At 44.8% G+C, this 20,039-nt stretch overlaps 1 protein-coding gene across 4 annotated transcripts in view; it reads left to right on the top strand.

Moving 5' to 3' along the window:
- CHCHD3 (coiled-coil-helix-coiled-coil-helix domain containing 3) overlaps positions 1–20,039 on the top strand; it is a 217,591-nt gene that overhangs the window by 27,203 nt on the left and 170,349 nt on the right. For all 4 annotated transcript variants that reach the window (XM_053407490.1, XM_053407491.1, XM_053407492.1 and 1 more), the window contains exon 3: positions 14,132–14,213. In XM_053407490.1, the coding sequence (XP_053263465.1) occupies positions 14,132–14,213 (82 nt within the window). The remainder of the gene's footprint in view (positions 1–14,131; positions 14,214–20,039) is intronic.

The following is a 20,039-nucleotide window of genomic DNA, read 5'->3' as shown; positions in this document are numbered from 1 at the left end:
ATCAGTATCTGTCCAGCTCTTAAGAATGTGTGGCTACTCCTCTCCTTTTGTTATACCTTGGCTTTTAGTTGTTCTTCAGAACCCAATTAATGACATGTTCAATTAATAAACCCACCTCAGTATTGATTTTAGTGTTGGCCTTTATTGAGTAATACATAGTCTATGCACAGGAAGGGAGATGTAATCCTGTCTTAGTATGGGGCTCCCAGTATAACTCCAAAAGACCAAGTCTGCTGGTTTGGCCCTGTTCCCCGTCCCCTAAAATTCAACTAAGTGGCATGCAAAAATAAAATAAGGTCGTGCCAGAATGTCTGATAGATGGAAGAATGAACAGGAAGAGGAAAAGAAGAAAATTCAGTTACATTAAAGTTGTGTAATTACCCAATGGGATGACCAACAATTAGAATTGTCTACTCACTTTCAGGCTGTTTGGTCCCAATCTGGTTGATGCAGAAGTGCCTTTCTTGCATTTCAGAGAGTTGCAAAAGGTGACTGGTTGAGTTCCTTCCAACCCTATAATTCTGTGATTTACAGTCTTCCAGTTTCATGTGATTACTGCCAAGTGGAAATAGTTTTCAAAGGAGTCAGCTTTGGGTTCTGAGGAACTAAGTGATGGCTGGTGCCAACGACTCAGCTTCTGATAAGTTTGGTGAAATTTGATAGTTAAATGGTGGAACTTCCTCCCACAGGTGGCAGTGATGGCCACCAACTTGAATGGCATCAGGAGGATGAATAAATTAATGGCGGAAAAGGCTGTGAATGGCTGTTAGTCATGATGGAGACAAGTATACCTCTTAATACCTTTTTGTGCTCAGATCCTGCTTGCGGGTTTCCCACAGGCATCTAGTTGGCCACTGAGTACAAGATGCTGGACTAGATGGGCCATTGACCTGATCCAGCAGGCTTTCCTTATGCTTTGTTGTTTAGCCATTTATTCGTGTCCGACTCTTCGTGACCCCGTGGACCAGAGCACGCCAGGCACTCCTGTCTTCCACTGCCTCCTGCAGTTTGGTCAAACTCATGCTGGTAGCTTCGAGAACACTGTCCAACCATCTCGCCCTCTGTCGTCCCCTTCTCCTTGTGCCCTCCATCTTTCCCAACATCAGGGTCTTTTCCACGGAGTCTTCTCTTCTCATGAGGTGGCCAAAGTCTTGGAGCCTCAGCTTCAGGATCTGTCCTTCCAGTGAGCACTCAGGGCTGATTTCCTTCAGAATGGATAGGTTTGATCTTCTTGCAGTCCATGGGACTCTCAAGAGTCTCCTCCAGCACCATAATTCAAGAGCATCCATTCTTCGGCGATCAGCCTTCTTTATGGTCCAGCTCTCACTTCTATACATCACTACTGGGAAAACCATAGCTTTAGCTATACGGACCTTTGTCAGCAAGGTGATGTCTCTGCTTTTTAAGATGCTGTCTAGGTTTGTCATTGCTTTTCTCCCATGAAGCAGGCGTCTTTTAATTTCGTGACTGCTGTCACCATCTGCAGTGATCATGGAACCCAAGAAAGTAAAATATCTCACTGCCTCCATTTCTTCCCTTTCTACAATGGTACCTTGGGTTACATACACTTCAGGTTACAGACGCTTCAGGTTACAAACTCCGCTAACCCAGAAATAGTACCTTGGGTTAAGAACTTTGCTTCAGGATGAGAACATAAATTGTGTTCTGGCGGCGCAGCGGCAGCAGGAGGCCCCATTAGATAAAATGGTGCTTCAGGTTAAGAACAGTCTCAGGTTAAGAACGGACCTCCGGAACGAATTAAGTACTTCACCTGAGGTACCACTGTATTTGCCAGGAGCTGGTGGGACCAGTGGCCATGATCTTAGTTCCTTATGCTTTATACTAGGCTAAATCTGTTGTCTACCATTGTAGCTACACCTAATAAGACAGTGGTATGAAGGTTGGGAGTTCTCAACTCCATATCTGTGATCACTTCTTTCTACTAAACCTAGGTATGGGATGGGGAGAGGAAGGCTATGCTAGTAGACTCCAAAGTCTATCCCTGGTTTCCACTCCCTGGTGTCCATGTGGGAAGCTTGCATACTCTGCATTGCATACTTGCAAAATGGGATAAGTTCCTTACAGATTAATACAAATTTGTGCATGGTCTCCCCCCTTCCCCCCCAGCCCTGATTTCTGGTTTGATTCCAACAAAGCTGATTTCTGACCTGGGAGCTCCTGGGACAGAAGTGCTGCAGTAATATGCAGCCTGTCTTTGTTAATGGTCAGTAGCCTCTTGCAAAGCAACTCCTGGAGGACACTTGCCTTGTTAACCTTTAACCCAGATTTCATTAGAAGCACATCCAGACTGGAGTTTTCACTGTCTCCAAATCCTTCAAATCAGGTTGAGTATTAGGCTTCATGAACAACAGAAACGTTCTTTAAGCTAAGGCGGGAGCAGTTTTAGTCATCCCTGACAACGTTGCCTGCAGCTGAGGAGAACTGTAGTCCAACAATATCTGGATGGAGGGTGGAGACAGCTTCCACACCCCTGTTTTATTATTATTATCTATTGAATTTATATACTGCTTTATACCCAGAGGTCTCAGGGTGGTTCACAGCTTTAACCTGCTGTTGCCCTCCCATTTCCAAGGGATATTTTATTATTCCTATTCCTATTCCACCCCGCCTTTCTCCCAGTCTGGGACTCCCTGTTCATTAGAGTTATTATGACCCCTCCTGGATAGCTCAGTTGGTTAGAGTGTGGTGCTGTTAGCACCGAGGTTGCAGGTTCAATCCCCATACAGGACAGCTTCCTATTCCTGCATTGCAGGGGGTTGAACTAGTTGGGGCTTGGTCTCCACCTTGGAGGGCCCTGACCCAGAGGATCTGAGAAACTGAAAGGAAGTTGGAGCAACCACGAGGGTGTGAGGGAACGGGCAACAATCTGGTAGGTAGACTGTAGGGAGGGAAATGGAGCACCCGGATCTCTTTCATTCAGTGCTTGCCCTTGGGGAAACTTGTGGGCCCCACTTTCTCAACAGCAGCAATATCTTTTTCTGCCTGGTACCTTTGCATTGGGGATGCGAGTGGCGCTGTGGGTTAAACCACAGAGCCTAGGACTTGCTCTTGGCGGTTTGAATCCCCATGACAGGGTGAGCTACTGTTGCTCGGTCCCTGCTCCTGCCAACCTAGCAGTTCGAAAGCACGTTAAAGTAGATAAATAGGTACTGCTCCAGCGGGAAGGTAAACGGCGTTTCTGTGCGCTGCTCTGGTTCGCCAGAAGCGGCTTCTTCATGCTGGCCACATGACCCGGAAGCTGTATGCTGGCTCCCTCGGCCAATAAAGCGAGATGAGCGCCGCAACCCCAGAGTCGGTCACGACTGGACCTAATGGTCAGGGGTCCCTTTACCTTTACATTATGGAACTGAAATTATTTCCATGTATTGCAAATCTGGGGACTTTTAACGCCATGTTTGAACTTGAAAAATGCGCTAACCAAAAAAACCCTCCCAATTTACCTTAACTAGTAGTCAGTGCATAAAGGAGTAGTTTACACCTGGTGTATTGAATTCTTAGGGCATGCTGTACTTATGCACTTATGCAAAGAATCAAGGCTTCAGTCCTAAGCTCACTTGCTAGAAATTAAACCCCACCAAACTCAACGGGGCTTGCTTTTTGCTCAAGCATGCCTTAGCTTAACTGGTGCCTGTTTGGGAATCAATACTTCAAGATACACTTTTTACAACAGAATAGCACTTCATGAATTGCTGAAAATAAATATTAAGGAGTCCTGGCTCAATTCTCCCCCCTTCCATTCATTTTTAGGTATGATTTCAGTGAGGTTGAAAGGAAATAAAATGGGTCACCCAATAAATTCCTTCTGTTGTTAGGCTGAATAGCTTCTTAAGGAATTTGTGAATTGCTCTGGTCAGAGCAGGGGGGCGGGGGAAATAGCACAGTGCTGTGTTCATGTTATCTCACTGAAAGCAGCATTGTAAATCCTTCACATCACCATCCGTTGCATCGTTATTTAATATGAAAGTTTTAAAATTCCAATACTCCAGCCTATTGTTGTGTTAAAAGCCTTACAAACAGCTATACTAATGCACTTCCAGCTTTGTGTTTACGCAGGAGGGAATCGCTTGTACTATAATGGATTTAAGGGAATGCAAGTCACAGCAATTGGTGGTAAGGGAACATTTGCCTCCTTATTTGCAAAAGTTTTCCGAAAAGAGAAGGGCATTCTGACAGTAAATTGACATATGGTCAAGTAGCTATTGAAAAGAGATTTCGTGCCTCATGGGGGGAAGTGAATATATTACGAGGGCTCATCTTAAGGCATTTAGAAGTTTCTATAAAGACATTGTCCAATGTTAACAGCGCTTATCAAGTTTCATGCTTTGAGACTACAGCTAGAAGGACACGGAGCACCATATATACACTAATCTATATTTTCATAAATTGGTCCCTAACTGCAATGAGCAGGCATCCCTTATATCTTCCATATGCACCATGCTCTACAGAGTAGCAACAGAAAGACCCAATCCTGCCTCTAGGAGCATACAATCTAAAATTCAGAGGAGGCAATGAGGAGATGGGAGGAAAACGAAGGTGTCAGTGCACAATGCGGGTGTTCAGAGGCACCAGAGGAAGTTCTCATGTTGGCAACTCCAGATGTACTTGCTCTTAGCTTTATAAGGGGACAAGGGGATCAAAGGGTTGTGTGAAAGTCTCCATGGAAATGGTGATAGCTTGAAAAGCCCACACATGCATGCAAGGCATATATGGGTCCCGAGGGCCAGCTGGAGAGGCCTGGAGCTGCCACATTTGGCCCTGCGCCTGAGGTTCCCCACCTCCGCCATAACAGCCTTGTTGAAAAAGCACAAAGCAGCCTTTACTAAGTGAATTGCATTGCCTCTCTGATAATAACTGGCAATTTAAAAAATGGTGGCCGTCGTTTCCTTGGAGTAGTTGTGCTTGTCCTCTCCTTTCCCCGCCCAACCACCACAGTCTGGGTCTGTTGTCAGTGGGCACAGCTAGGAGCAGTGAAACTGAGTGACTATCCTTAATAGCAGCCCATAAGTAGCATTGGACATATCGAGGAACATCTGCCTCTGCATTTTCCAGTTACAGTGAGATTGCCAGGAGATTCCTCCCTCTCAGCTGCACATCATTATTTTAGTTCTCTCTCTCGCCGCACCCCCTTTTTTGAATCAAGATGCTCCTGTGTGATTCTGAGGCTAGGTTTTGCCTTTGTTTCCTTTGAAAAAGAATCCAGGAACAGCGTTCTTGACAACCGTCCTCCAGTGAGCTGACCTGTTGCTCAGAAATGCAGAAATCTAGAAAGCGTGTAACAAGGTCACTCTCAGAAGTGACTCAGGCATGCCTTCCCCACGGGCTGTTGCATTTCCTCCCCTGAAATTCTTACCTTGGTATACAAACTGTTAGGTTTCCTGAATGCCTCTGCGGGATTCCTTTTTTCTTAGAACAAGGAAAGGCTGTTTGATTCCTAAAACAGAGACTTATTTCCAGTTGTGGCGACAGAGGCAGGCTTGTTAATCTTGCCGTGTCTGGAGATGATTTTAAATATCATGCCTTTATTATTTGGTGACTCACGTATGTCTCCTTAAAAATTTGGGGGTTATTATTTTTCATGACAGGCTGTATGGTGAGGAAGTCATTCTGCTCTTCTTGGCTAAACTGCAGAATGCTTCATGTGCTGCAGTCCAGTTGTGCATAATGGACAGATTTCTAAAACCTTGCATTGTTGAATTGAGAACGACGAACGATTTTGGGTGGGAGTGGCATGGGATATTTTAGAAACCTTGGGAATTTTATTGAAGTGTGGCTTACGCAGAAGAGAATCATCTTAAGTTTAGGGCCACTTCACATTTTAAAGTGTTTGGGTCAGGGATGGGGAACCTGTGGCCTTCCAGATGTGGTTGGACTCCCAATTGCCAGCAGCCCCAGGCAACATAGCCAATGGATAGGGATGATGAGAGATGTAGTCCAGCAACATCTGGGAGGTACGTAGGCTCCCCATCCTTGTTTAGGTGAACACTGAAAGAAAGGAAATGTCTGCTCTGAAGAGTGAAACACAACAGACCCATTTCCTCGTCTAAAGCAGGTCCATCAGCCATATTTCAATTCCCCACTTCCTGTATTACAGAAACGTTCCTTCCATTTGACCTCTGTCTCACCCAAACCATTCGTACCTCTAACCTCCTAGGTCAGTGGTTTTCAACCAGTGTGCCATGGCACCCTGGGGTGCCTTGAATGATGGTCAGGAGTGCTTCGGGCAACACTGGCCTCTGTCCCTCTTTCCTTCCCTCCCTCCTCTGATGCCCTTTCGCGTCTCTGCCTCCCAAAGGCTTGTGTGCCTGTTTGTTGCAGCAGCCCTGGCTACAAGCTCAGGAGGCGAATGGTGCTTCTGGGGCTGGCCAGGGGCTGCTGGATGCCAGGAGCTGAGGCGTCCTTGGAGTAAGCAAGCAAGCAGGCGAGGGAGCCCAGCCAGCCAGTCCACCAGTCCTTGCTGTTGGGAATGGACACACTAGTGGGAGGCCAGGTAGGCAGGCATTCTGCTGGCGTTTCTTGTGCTTGCTCTGTGCAATGCCTGCCTGGGAGCTGAGTGCCCGGCACCAAAGGGGAGCCTTTCCGCCATGCAGGTGTCTGCTGCTGCCACTGCTTCCTCCCAAGGTGAGTAAGATGGTGGCCTCACATTCACCTTCAGCCCATTTCCATTGGGCTGCTAAGGCTGGGGTCATCCTCTTCATTGGTTCCTGTGGGTCAGGGTGAGGAGGCACCTCTCTTTGGGGTGTGTGGGTGGCTCTGAGACCAGGATCAGTGGTGGCTGCTGCCCGGTGGACTTCCAAGGAGAGGGGACGGGAGAGGAGGCTGAGGAAACACTCCACAATGGAGGGTGTTTGAAAAAGGGGTGGCAGAACTGAGCTACTGAGCCCCACACAGTTAATGCTGAAAGACTGTACGTCAAGGGGAGCCATGGACTCCAAAAGGTTGAAAACCTCTGTCCTAGGTTGTAGATCTGTCTGTGTGTGGTTCTGAGTACGCAGGTTGGTAGTGGCCCATTCTGTTTGGGTTCCAAGTTGGATAGGCTTGGACCAAACCAAGTATGACATGAGTTCTCATTGACGAAACCCTGCCTTGTTAGGTGTAGTGAGTTGACTTATTGTTGCTGTAGTCAGGTGGTTTTTAGACTAAGATTTTAGACACTTAAACAAGTGGCTCTAAAGTCCATGTTAGATCCGACAAAAGAAGAATGGCAGACGAAAATAATGGACTATGCAGAATTGGATAAAATGACAGGAACCATTCAAAACTTGCAGGACCAGAGATTTACAGAAGATTGGAATAAGTATATGAATTATTTGAAGAGCAACTGTAACCAACAAATTACTAGTAGGACTACAAGAAGTTTTGTAAGGAGGAATATATGAAGTGCTACAACGTAGACAAAGAATAGAGATATTGGTTATGAGTTTTAAATGTAACAGGGAAAATAAGAAATGTGTACTAAGTGATTAGATTGGAAAATTTTCAGACAGGACTGATAGAAGTCAAAAAATGGAACAAGATGTAAAAATATGTTTAATTATTGTTGAAAATGGTATGTTAAAAAAACTAATAAAAATTTGTATAAAAAATAAAGTTCATGTTTGAATTTTCCACATGCAAAAGAGCCACCACGGCTAGAGCATGCGTTTAATTTTAAAATGGCTTTCCTCTCGTCCCCTAAACATTCCCAAGTGACATATTTGGTACTAAAAATCCTTTTTTGTGTCCCTTGTGAAAGTGCCCTTTGATGATGAGCATTGCAAAGACCTTTTGCATCCCCCAGGCTCTGGTTTCCAGCTCTGCTCTTGCTCCCCTGTCAGCTGCTCTTGTCACGGCCAGCTTCCCTTCCCTTCCCTTCTAGGTGTGTTTATGGAACTTAGCTATGGCCTGCGCTGGAGAGCTTGTTAGGAAGCCAGCTACTGAATGACTTGCGTATTGTATAAACAGGAGGCGGAGGAAAGGTCAACTGCAAGGGAGCAGTAAAATATAATAAAATCTTTGCTTTGTGGTGTCAGTGTTTCAGGTCATCAAGCTGTAAGCCTGTCCTTTTCTCATTATTTATGACTATTAGCATGTTAAGTGTTTCCTTTCTGTCTCCCGCACTCACTGCATTGCCTCCAGTGCAGATGTTTGTCATTTCAGGTAGCAAGTCTGCAATGGGAGAGATATAAAACGCATGCACGTTGATCTTTTTGAATTAAAGTTGGTCATTTGACCAGTCAAACAATGGTTGATCAACTAACTAATAGTAATCCTCCCTCCCGCCGCTTTATTTATTAGTGGGACCATATCAGACTTGTTCTATTTACAAAATGCCAAGTTAATCAACTCATATGAAACAAAGACATTCAAAACCATTGCAATCAAGAGAGAACATTATGCAAATACAAATGTATGTCAGTTATATTCAGGTGATAGAATTGCTTTTGAGGTTTTTTGTTGTTGTTGTTCCATGGGGATAGACCAAACAGCTGCAGATCCTGTTTAGAATGAACTAAAACACAAAAGTAGAAAAGATTGTCAGTGGCTGATTTCATTGAATGGAATTCTGATTACAATTCAGGGCAGCACATATTTTTGAATGGCTGTGTGGAAGCAAATGTAGTTGATCTCCTGCAGGACTGGGGAAAAATGGAGTTTGCCCTCAGGTGATACCACGGGTTAATTTCAAAAGACTGCTTAGATCAAGCCAGCCTTTTCCACTGTTACAGCAGATGAATCTTGAGAGATCTCCAGAGCACTGTCTACTGTCTATTATATTGGATGGGTTTCAGTTAGTAAGGCTTGAAGATGTGGACAAGGTGCTTGGATCAGTCAAGAACCTATGCTCTGGACCAGGGATCAGCAAACCTTTTCAGCAGGGGGTCAGTCTCCTGTCCCTCAGACCTTGTGGGGGGGCTGGACTATAGTTTGAAAAAAATAATGAATGAATTCCTATGCCCCACAAATAACCCAGAGATGCATTTTAAATAAAAGGACACATTCTACGCATGTAAAAACACGCTGATTACCGGATCATCCGCAGGTCGGATTGAGAAGGCGATTGGGCTGGATGCGACCCCCGGGCCTTAGTTTGCCCACCCATGCTCTGGACCTTTGCCCCTCTTGGCTGATAAAAAGTAACAGTGAGGGGACAGCAGGCTGGACCAGGGAGGTGATTAATGCCTTCTTGAGAGAGGGTGGTCCCTGCCAGCCTGCTTGAAGGAAGCAGTGGTAAAACCACTCCTGATATTGCCCAATCCGAATACCCATTATGATTCCTGATGTATTGCCAGGTCAAAAATTATGAAATCTATTAAAAAAATAAAAAATAAGTTGTCCAGTAGCACCTTAGAGACCAACTAAGTTTGTTCAGGGTATAAGTGTTCATGTGCATGCACTGGACAATTTTTTAATTTATTTTGACTGTGTCAGACCAACACGGCTACCTACCTGAATATGAAATCTATATCATCATATAGACTTCAAACTTCACACCTATCCAAACCAACACTGAGTAGATCAGGGGTTGGCAACCTAAGGCCCATGGGCCACAAGTGGCCTATGGGGGTCGTTCAACCGGCCCATAGACCCCCGTCGCCCGCTCTGGGACCCCTGCCGCCCACTCGGTCAGCTCCCGTGCGCCGCGCAGAGCGGATACCGCCTTCCGCGACGCTGGCTGGCTTCCCATTGGCTGCAGGAAGGTCCTGCAGCCAATGGGAAGCTGCGCATGCCTTCTCTATTCAGGAAGGAGCGCCAGAAATAGTGTTTGCGTGTGTGCGCGCACACACTCGGGCCCACTGTGGCGTCTGCGGGACCGTGAACTGGCCCAAGCCACAAAAACTTTGCCAACCCCTGCTGTTGACGCTGCCAGCAGAGGGACTCAGGAGATGTGGCAGTTTCATCAGTGATATACTGTACCACTAAAAAGTGAAACGGACATTGCAGTCTGCTCCTTGTACTGCTCCTGGGCGATATATCAATATATCACCCGGGCCTAGTATCTAGTTCAGGCATAGGCAAACTCCGGCCCTCCAGATGTTTCGGAATACAATTCCCATAATCCCAAGCTAATAGGACCAGTTGTCAGAGATGATGGGAATTGTAGTCCAAAACATCTGGAGGGCCGGAGTTTTCCTATGCCTGATCTAGTTGCAATTATTTTAAGAAGGTGCTTGTGTCTTCCCTAGCTTTGTGTCTGCCTTCTTTATGGATGCATTTTTCTCCATTGCTCTTTGCCTTTCGGTCTGGATTTGCATATGTCTCACTTGTGACAATGCCCTGCCTCTCACCTTGAGACTACTGGTTTGCTTTAATAGCTGCTTGTGAGGGAATTTTTCTTAAAGTCTCCTTAAAAGACCAAACAAAATAATGTCAGCAGGTGTTCTTTCATCCCCTCTTTTGTTCACATGCTTGAAGAATTATTATGCACTAGATGTGACAAACTGTTCAGGTGTGTTGTAACTCTAGTATTTTAATGAACTTTCTCATCCAAATTACTTGGGACTGCAGTAAAGCTCTCTAGTCTGTGATAGATCAGAATCAAGTCCATTTTATACTTGAGTTAAATGAGCGAATTAGCTGGCTGTGTTAACCATATAGTCACTTCATTTCAGAAGGTCTTACAATGTTATAATGTACTTCCACAGAGAAATTGCCCTATGTGTACTTGTTGGTTCAGTCAGATATTGGGGGTTTGAGTGCGGTGCTGGTTGTTGGGAAATGTGGAGATTTGGAGGAGGATAACACATTATCCTGGAGGCAAGCGATTCTAAGAACCACACTGGCTAACTTGATTTATGTAGGAGGTCTAGGGCAGGGCTAGAAATACCACATTTTCTATCAACTTCAGGCTCTTGAACAGAAGCTTAAAAACCATCCCAATCCACTCTTTGCCTGATGATGGCTGAAAATGGACATTGGTTCTGGCAAAACTTTTTTGTAAACCACTTTGATTTTTGTTGTTGTTTTACAATCAAGTTGTGCATACATTTTATGAAATAATTAATGCATAAACATCTGAGCCACTAAAAGACATTCCCCCCTCCCTTATCTGTCCTTTTGGTGGTGACACCCTAAGGAGTAGAGAACTCCTGGCTGTATCTCATCTGCTACATGATTTGGTCATAGTTGTTGGATTCCAAAGAGTCACCTTAACCAACAACAACAACAACATTCGTACCTCGCCTATCTGACTGTGTTGCCCTATACACTCTCAGCGGCTTCCAGCATATACAAAAACATAATAAAACATTAAACACTATAATCCTCTGTATACAGGGCTGCCATCAGATGTCTTCAAAAGGTTGTATAGTTACTTATCTCCTTGACATCTGATGGGAGGGCATTCCACAGGGCAGGCGCCACTACCAAGAAGGTCCTCTGCCTGGTTCCCTGTAGCCTCATTTCTCACAGTGAGGGAACTGCCAGAAAGCCCTCAGTGCTGGACCTCAGTGTCTGGGCAGAACGATGGGGGTGGAGGCGCTCTTTCAGGTATACAGTGCTGAGGCCATTTACGGCTTTAAAGGTCAGACCAACACTTTGAATCGTGCTCGGAAATGTGCTACAACTCCCATCAACCCCAGCCAGCGTGTCAGATAGTTGGGCATGGTGGGAATTTTAGTTTGACAACAACTGGGAGCCCAAGGTTGGGAAATTATGTGTAAATGAATCTACTCACGTGTTTAATGAACACACAAGGGAGGAATTGGATCATGTCTGCTAGGTACCCATTGGTACAAGCCATGTATCTTCTGTCAAAAGGGAAGTCCATGTTGAGTTCTCTCTTCTCCTGCAATGTGTGGCATCACTTAACCTGCATTGTGGCAGCATCATTGTGTGCTTAACTCATGCTGCTTCATATTCTTGATGGAGGCTGGGAAATACTAAGTGTGATGAAACACAGGTAAATGATAGGGAGGGAACACGATACAGAGATACCCATTTTGAATACAGGCATGTGTCCCACATAGATGTGGTACTGCCTTTAGCTACTGCATATTTGTCCCCCCCATTCATAGAACAGAGGTTCATTTGAACAAACAACCCATGTCAAGGTGGGTGTATTTCTTCAACTGGACACTCGTTTTGTGGCTCAAGTGCCCTTGGTGCTATCTAAAAGGCAAGCAACTCTGTTGTTCCTTGACACATAACTCTCAAATGCATCTCATGAGTGTCTGGTATAACCTCAGAATTTGCCCGGAGAAAAACTGGGTTCCCTGCCAATAACGTGTGTTCTCTAGGTGACCTTAACCTGACCAGACTTGGAGTAATTATACTGTGCTGTATTCTCCAGTGGTTTATTTGCACACAATTTATTCGCCTCAACTAAATAGGAATTGTCTGCCTACGTGTTTTAACACAGCAATTTGAGTCAAATTATTTGGTTTTTTTGAAAGCACTTGGGCAGATAAATAAAATTGCAGGAGTTATTTCTCAAACAGTGACCTCCTTCCAGGATTAGGTTTTACTCAGCTTGCTTCAATTTCTCATTTGGGAACCATCTTGCTTACAAGGGTTAATAGAATTTCTATTTAATGATCTACAGCTCCACTTTTATTCCCTGTTAGGATCAAGCTGATCAATGCATAACCTAATTGATTGTTAAGGTCAAAAGTGCCATGTCTTTATTGGCTGATACCCGAATCTTATTTATTGTTCCTCAGAAGTTGGTTCTACGCTCCATTAGCCTTTTTTATCCATTCTTACATGCAGGAGCAATAAAAAATTGTGATACATAGCTTGGTGGACACCTTAATTGTTATGCATTGTATGTCTGTTATCGGGTGCCAAACCAGACACTTGAAGTATCTTTCCAGAGTTGAGATGACTCTAATGATCAATTGTGGCATAAAATGTTTTGCTGCCTTTGTAGTTCAGCTGTGAATGAGAGCTGCTTGTGGGGGGTTTGAGATGGGCAGAGAAGAGATAAAACCAAACAAAGGACACAATCCTCTGGGCATGTTGGCTGTGCAAATCCCAATAGGACAGTTGTGTTTGAACAGAAGAAGATCCTTGTGGACTCCAGCCTAAATTATAAGCGGGTTAGTGGGTTTTTTTGGAATCTGCGTGGGGTTTGTGCCATTTATGGTGCCCACTAGTCTTTTAAAGCTATGTGATTTTGGCAAAGCTCTCTAATGAGTGACTTAAAAAGAGACAGTGGTAGGTGCATTTCAGAAGCAGCATAAGTAAAATTTGTTTTTCCTTAGTGGGAAGCTTGGAAGACACGTTTTCATCCTTTTCCTATTTTCGAAACAACCGAAATGACTCCAGTTGGTTGAGCATTGAGAGGGGTTGTCCAGCTTGGGCAAAGTGATGCCTTCTAGATGTGGTTGGGCTGCAAGCCTCATTATACCTGAAGGTTGTCCATGCTAGCTGGGGCTGATGGGAGCTGGAGGACAACATTGGGAGCTCATCAGACAACCCTGCCCAACGTTCGTCAAAGAAATGAAGAAGGTCATCTCTAGGCATTGTCTTTTGTCAGAGGCCCTGCTATAAGAAGCAGTTTGCAATAGCTCAGGAATGGGTAACCTTTCTCAGCCTGAGGGTCCTCATTCCCTTCTGGGCAACCTTCTGGGGGCCACATAGACACATAGAACTGTAGAGTTGGAGGAGACCCCAAGGGCCATCTGGTCCAACTCATTGCAATGCAGGAATCGTAGCTACGGTACGAGACACACTAGAGATGCTCACAACATGCCAGAGGCAACAGTGGGCAGAGCAATGAATGTAATTTTTACTTGTGTATAGTAGGCTGGTTTCTACACCCCATCCCATGTCCCTTTCTAGCCTCCATCCACCCAGGCAAGCATGATCAGTGTTCAAGGATATACCACAGCCAGGCAAAAACAAGGAGGGTGCAAAATTGCTGAGAGGTGTGGCAGGAAGTTGCATGACCCGAGGAAGCTCCTGAGGCCCAGATAGGACTGGAGAGTCACGTTTGGCCCCCAGACCCGGGGCTCCCCATCCCTGCAATAGCTGCTTTGGTGATTATGTTGGTATGAGTTGAAAATGTGATGGTAAAACCGAACAAACCCTTCTGGCTATTCTTTTATCGGGTCGTTCTGAATGTGTTGCATTCTGGCATCGCCTGTATCCCATCCACGTCACTTAATCCTTTCCCACTTCTTAATTCCAGTGAATGAGGAAGACCTGAAGAAAAGAATAGCTGAAGAATTGGCATTAGAACAAGCCAGGAGAGATGCTGAAGCCCATAAAAGGTTTGTTTTGGTCAGAGATAGATCTTCAGTCCTCGCTGTTTGTGTTTTAAAGGCATGCTTCTTGCAATGTTGTGGTAAGTGGGGAAGTCAGAGGTCTCTGGATGAATTAGGATGTTTTTTAAAGGTGTGACCAGACTTCTATTTGTTTGGTGTGTAATGGCGGTAAACAGAAAAATAAATTAGTAGAGAGTTGTTTTTCTCTGTGGCTTGCATTCTGTCTACATCTCTCTGACCTCACATACTTGAAGTGCTATGCTATAATGCTCTTTTTTTTTAAAGGGGGGAGGGTTTAAAGTTCTGCCTTTTATGTTTTTGTATTTCCCACCCTCTCTGGAGCCTTCCTAAACTGTTTGCCTAGCAATGGAATTGCTCAGGAAAAAGCACGGAGGCTTGTGTTGCTGAACTCATCAGATTGATCAAGAGGTAAATTCTAACAGCAGGGGAACAGGTAGAACTGCTTTGAAGAAGAGTACATACATTAGTCTTTGAAATAAGTAAAGAGATGCTGTGTGTGTTGGGATGGAGGTTGGGGAAAGGGAACTGCTGTTGCTTTTTCTATTGGACATGCTATGGGCATACTATAGTGTATCTTGGGTGAAAAACAGCAATATTTACTCTTCTACAAATTTGGGGAGTTTTTGCATTTGAAAGGCTGAAGTTGGGCTTTAGTCATAAATGTTTAGTAGGTCTTGAAGGCACAGGTCAGAAGAGTGCAGCGCTTTCAATTATACATTAATAAAATGAAATCCAAGCAGCTACGTTTAAAAATTAATCAGTGCCCGCGACGGGGTGAGCTCCCGTTGTTCAGTCCCTGCTCCTGCCAACCTAGCAGTTCGAAAGCACGTCAAAGTGCAAGTAGATAAATAGGTACCGCTACGGCAGGAAGGTAAACAGCGTTTCCGTGTGCTGCTTTGGTTTGCCAGAAGCGGTTTATCATGCTGGCCACATGATCCGGAAGCTGTCTGCAGACAAATGCCAGCTCCCTCAGCCACTAAAGCAAGATGAGCACTGCAACCCCAGAGTCGTCCGCGACTGGACTTAAAGGTCAGGGTCCCTTTACCTTTATGCTCAGTTTTCGCTGCTAGTAAGCTCAGTGTAGCTTCTTTTTTTGGGGGGTCCCAGTGTTCTCCCACGCAGGCACTGGTCTGGATCACCTTGCTTAGCTGGCTGAGCAGAACTCTCCCCAGCCCCCCCCCCTTTTGGAATTGGTCATCAAGGCAGTAGTGGAACCATTCGTCTTCCAACTGGAACAGTAAAGACACCATGGTTGATTGCTTCGAAAACTGCTGAATGGTATAGAGAGACCTACGGAGTCTTATCCCCCCCTCCCTTCCCGGCAAAGACCATTCCAATTTTTTTTTTACATATTTAATAGTTTTTAACCTTGCTGTAAGCCACTCAGAACACGTTGTTGTTGAATGGCCTGTAAATAAAAAAATTAAAAATGAATAAAACCAAAGCAGTTTCTGCGCCAAAGCCAGGCTTCAAAACTTATCGAAATGGATTTAGAAATCCTGTTTCAACGAAGAGTGCTTGGAGTTGGCCGGCAACTGCTCACTCAAGTGCCTTGCCCAGGAAGGGAATGATATCCCCATCACCCAGAGTCAAGACTGATTACTTCGGTCTTACCACTGCCTCCTTAAAGGTTGGTGGAAACCACCCTTCGCTCGGAGACAATGCCATTTATTCTGCCCTAGATCCTTCCAGATGCATTCTCTGTTCTAGATCTAATAAGCCTAGAGAGGCAGGAGTTGGGCCTTAGAACTGAGCATGTTGTTTGACTTGGGAAGGCAAACAAAACTAAAAAGTATGTCACGTTAATTTATGAACCATATAAATATCTAAAAAGCTTTCCCAATAGCCCAAAGTACCTGGACTGAAATTTGTCAAGGGAGGAGGGAATCAATGAAGCGTGTGGTGTGGTTTAGCTGGGCATATGCCCCATTGGTCTGTTTGGGACTTACTTTTGAGTAATATATTGGATTACACTGTAAATTATCTTAATGTTGCAAATAATTGGTTGCTAGTGTGTAAATGGTTCTGTAAAAAACTCCAAAACCCAGCTGAAATGTGCCTCTTTGAATTGAGTAGTAAAGCAAATCAATGTGTTATGGTGAAATCGCTGCTCTTTGAAATATTGTGGCTTGTCTTAATTGATTTTTGATTTTTACAAGGAAATGTATTTAGTATTTGTGTGTTAGTGTTAATGTAATTAATGCTAGCATTTTAAATGGATCGATTTAATATGTACTTTGATTTCCCTTCTCCTGGTTCCAGTAACATCAAGAGGTCTCTGCTTGTGGTGGTTCTGTTGCTCACCTCTCAGTGTTGCATTCTTCCCTTCCTATGGCATCATGAGAGAGGGGAATTTCCCTAGCGTCTCTCAACCAGTCAGGGGCAGATGTCCTTATACCAGCGAGTTAGTACTTGTTGAGATTTGTTACTAAGATGTTTCAGCATTAGGCACATTTAGTGTATTGGGCAAATGGAAGGTTCTGTCCTCATCTAGCCTGCTTGAGGGACCAACCATGCACTACATTGGACAGGACAGGTACTCTCTTTCAGCTGACGCAACTCAAGAGTAGGTAACAGGTTTCAGACAACTGGCACCAAGGGCAAGTTCTAGAGAAACCGCCTCAGATTCTAGCTTTGTAGGACACTGTGGAACTCTCAGGAAAGGCACATGTTGAGCCAACAAAGTCCAGAGCTTCACCAAGTCATTATATACCCACAGCAGGACCTAAGGATGGCTAGACTTCTGTCCTGTAAGGACTCTAGGGAGAGAATTTGGCTTGAAGCCTCACCTCATGGTGCTATTGAATGAATTTGGATTATGTCCTCTGCCACCTCCAGTTGGGATCATTTAGAAAAATAAGATGAGTGCCTCCTCTGCGAGAAGCCCAGAGGGTGGCAACACGAGAACAGGCCTTTTCTGCAGTGGCTCTCTGCTTGTGGAATACTCTGCCCAGGCAGGTTTGGCTGGTGCCTTCATTATACACCTTTAGGCACCGGGCAAATACGTTCCTCTTTAACCAGGCCTTGGGCTGACTGACACCCAACACCTTTTAAAACGTGTTGTGGAAGTGCAGATTATTGGTTTGTTTTTGTTCTTATTTTTATTATGTGTTTTGTGGGTTATATATTGTAATTTTATGTTGTGATCTATGGGTATAGGGTGGTATACAGATTTAATAAAAAGAGCAGCAACAACAGCCACAACAACAACAACAACAACAACAACATTTTTATGACCTGTCTTTTGTAATTGTAAGTTGTTTTAATGTTGTAACCTGCCCTGGGACCTTTGGGAGAAGGGCTAGCTTTCTGCATCCTTGTATAACTCAACCACCTCAGGGAGCCCTCATTTCCTGGTCAGACAGTCCTGACTGGGCACCAGTGTGAGGAGTAACTTAAAAAGAGGGTGGGTGCCGACTCCTGGAGTCTGAATCTAAAGAGGCAGTTCAGCAATAGGATGAGGAGTAAATAAAATAGCTGGAAGAGGCAAGTCAAACCGCATTGCAACGAGGAAGCATTGGCTGCTAGTACAGTGGTACCTCTGGTTGCGGACGGGATCCTTTTGGAGGTCCAGTCGGATCCCGAGGTTTCCACAACCTGAGGACCGCTTCTGCGCATGTGTGCGTGGTGAAGCCCGGTAAAATACTTCTGGGTTTGCCACGCGCGCATCCTGAAGTTTACGTAACCAGAGGGTTACGTAAATGGAGGTACGACTGTACTACATAAGGATCTCTATTATCATAGTCTGAAGGAGTCTTGTTGGACTCTTAGCCAGACTGGTTTCTGCCTAATCTGTTGGGGCTGGGGATATGCTGAAGTTGTGTCGAACGACCACACTAAGTGTTAGAACATGGGATTTGCATGCACAAGGTCTGATGTCCAGTGTTTGGCATCGCAGTCTAAAAAGTCGCTTGGCAGAAGAGCTGACAGGGAGCTTAACTTCCAACAATGGCGTTTGCTGCCCATCATCATTTATACTACTGCGCAAGATGGGCCAGAGGTCTTATAACATAAGGTAAGTTCATATGCTTAGCTCTGCAGAAATTTGGGGAAACTGGAGCCATTGCAAGCTTTCATGGTTAAATAAACTTGATTCAGAAAGTAGGTTCTAGAAGCAATTAGAGTGTTGTCCTGTATTAAGACAGAAAAATGAGATGTGGGTGTTGTGGACAGTTGGTTGTCTACGTTATGTACAACGTAAAATTTAACCTGGGGTTTTCTTTTTGTCACATTTATAAGGCTCTGTGTGCAGCCAGCTCCCTTGGTCACAACAGAATATTCAGTCATTTCCCCGCTCTTTAGAAATATATATATTTTTTGTAAGATATTTGCATTCCAGCAATGGTTTCTGTGGGTGGTATTCATATAATTTAGATGTGTAATGTAATGATCGCTCTGCTGTCTTTTCCCCCTACTCTCACTTCTTCTAAGAAACCCCATCTGTTCGTGAAACGTGCATAGTTGTTTTCTTGAAGAAACAAAAAAACCTTTTGAACAAATCATTTTTAATGTCTCCCCCCCCCACTACCATAGAAAAACTGCATCCGTGTAATGGTAGAATTCTGTTCACATATGCACAGGGCAGAACTGCAGATGATGTCCAATATAGGAATAGAAACATAGGAAGCTGCCTTGTACCAAGTCAGAGCATTCATTGGTCCATCTACCTTACTGATGGACAGTGGCTCTGCTGGACTTAATGCAGGAACTTTTCCCAGCTACATCTTCAGCTTTCCCTGAAGATGTCAAGGATTGAACCTGAGATCTTCCGCATGCAAAACAGTGTTAAGGGAAAGGGAAATGCACATAGTGTAACTTGATAAGTCTATGTCCACCAACCTGACAGTCCCTGACACCCAGAGATGTGCTGCTGATTTCACCCATTTTCCCTTTATAACCCCATATTTACCATACCCCACCATAACTGAATGAAATACTTGCTCTCCCTTCTATCCATCCTTGATTTGCCTTGTGTGTTTTTTTGCAAAGCTTGTTCACTGACCTGCTGCAAGTCAGTGACGCACAGAAGATAGCCATCATTGACTGCGAGCTGAAAATGCTCAACAGTGACATTGCTGCTCTACAGGAGACCAAACTTGCTTCGAATGGCAGCCTCCAAGAGAAAAACGACGCCTTTTTCTTGCAAGGAGGGCACCCAGAAGAACCACGTATTCACTACGTAGGTGTCTCAGTGAATAATTCTCTTTTGTCTGTGAAAGAAATGCCAACCGAGGGCTCAGAAAGCTTACTTCTGAAGAAGCTGGACAGTCTCTCATCAGCTGGTTTGCCAAAGCCTGCATGGAGGTCAGCCCCACCATCAACCTGATGAAGACCAACATCTTGGGCCAGGATGTCACCAGCACTTCACACATCAGCATTGCTGACCACATCCTTGAGGTGGTGGACGATTTTGTCTACCTGGGCTTCACTATAAGCAATATCCTCTCCACTGACGTGGAGCTGGACAAGGATATTGGCAGGGCAGCTATGGCAATGGCTTGCCTATCCAAAGGTGTATGGCGGAATGTGATGCTAACAACCAATACCAAGATGAAGGTCCATCAGGGTTGCTTGTTGAACATGCTGCTTTATGGTAGTGAGACGTGGGTATCTTACACCTGCCAGGAGCAATGCTTTCCACGTGCCCTGTGTCAGGAAGATGTTCAGTATCACACACATGGCAGGACAGAGTCTCAAACAAACATGTGCTCTTCCAAGCTACTCTCCTAGCATATTCCCACTTCTGTCTCGGTGACATGTACGCTGGCTTGCTCATGTCCAAAGAATGGAAGAAGGCAGGATCCCCAAGGA

The sequence above is a fragment of the Podarcis raffonei genome, chromosome 10, assembly GCF_027172205.1.
Source record: "Podarcis raffonei isolate rPodRaf1 chromosome 10, rPodRaf1.pri, whole genome shotgun sequence".
Classification (NCBI taxonomy): Eukaryota; Metazoa; Chordata; class Lepidosauria; order Squamata; family Lacertidae; genus Podarcis; species Podarcis raffonei.
The sequence above is the reverse complement of the archived record's forward strand: the minus strand, read 5'-3'. Positions and strand labels throughout refer to the sequence as shown.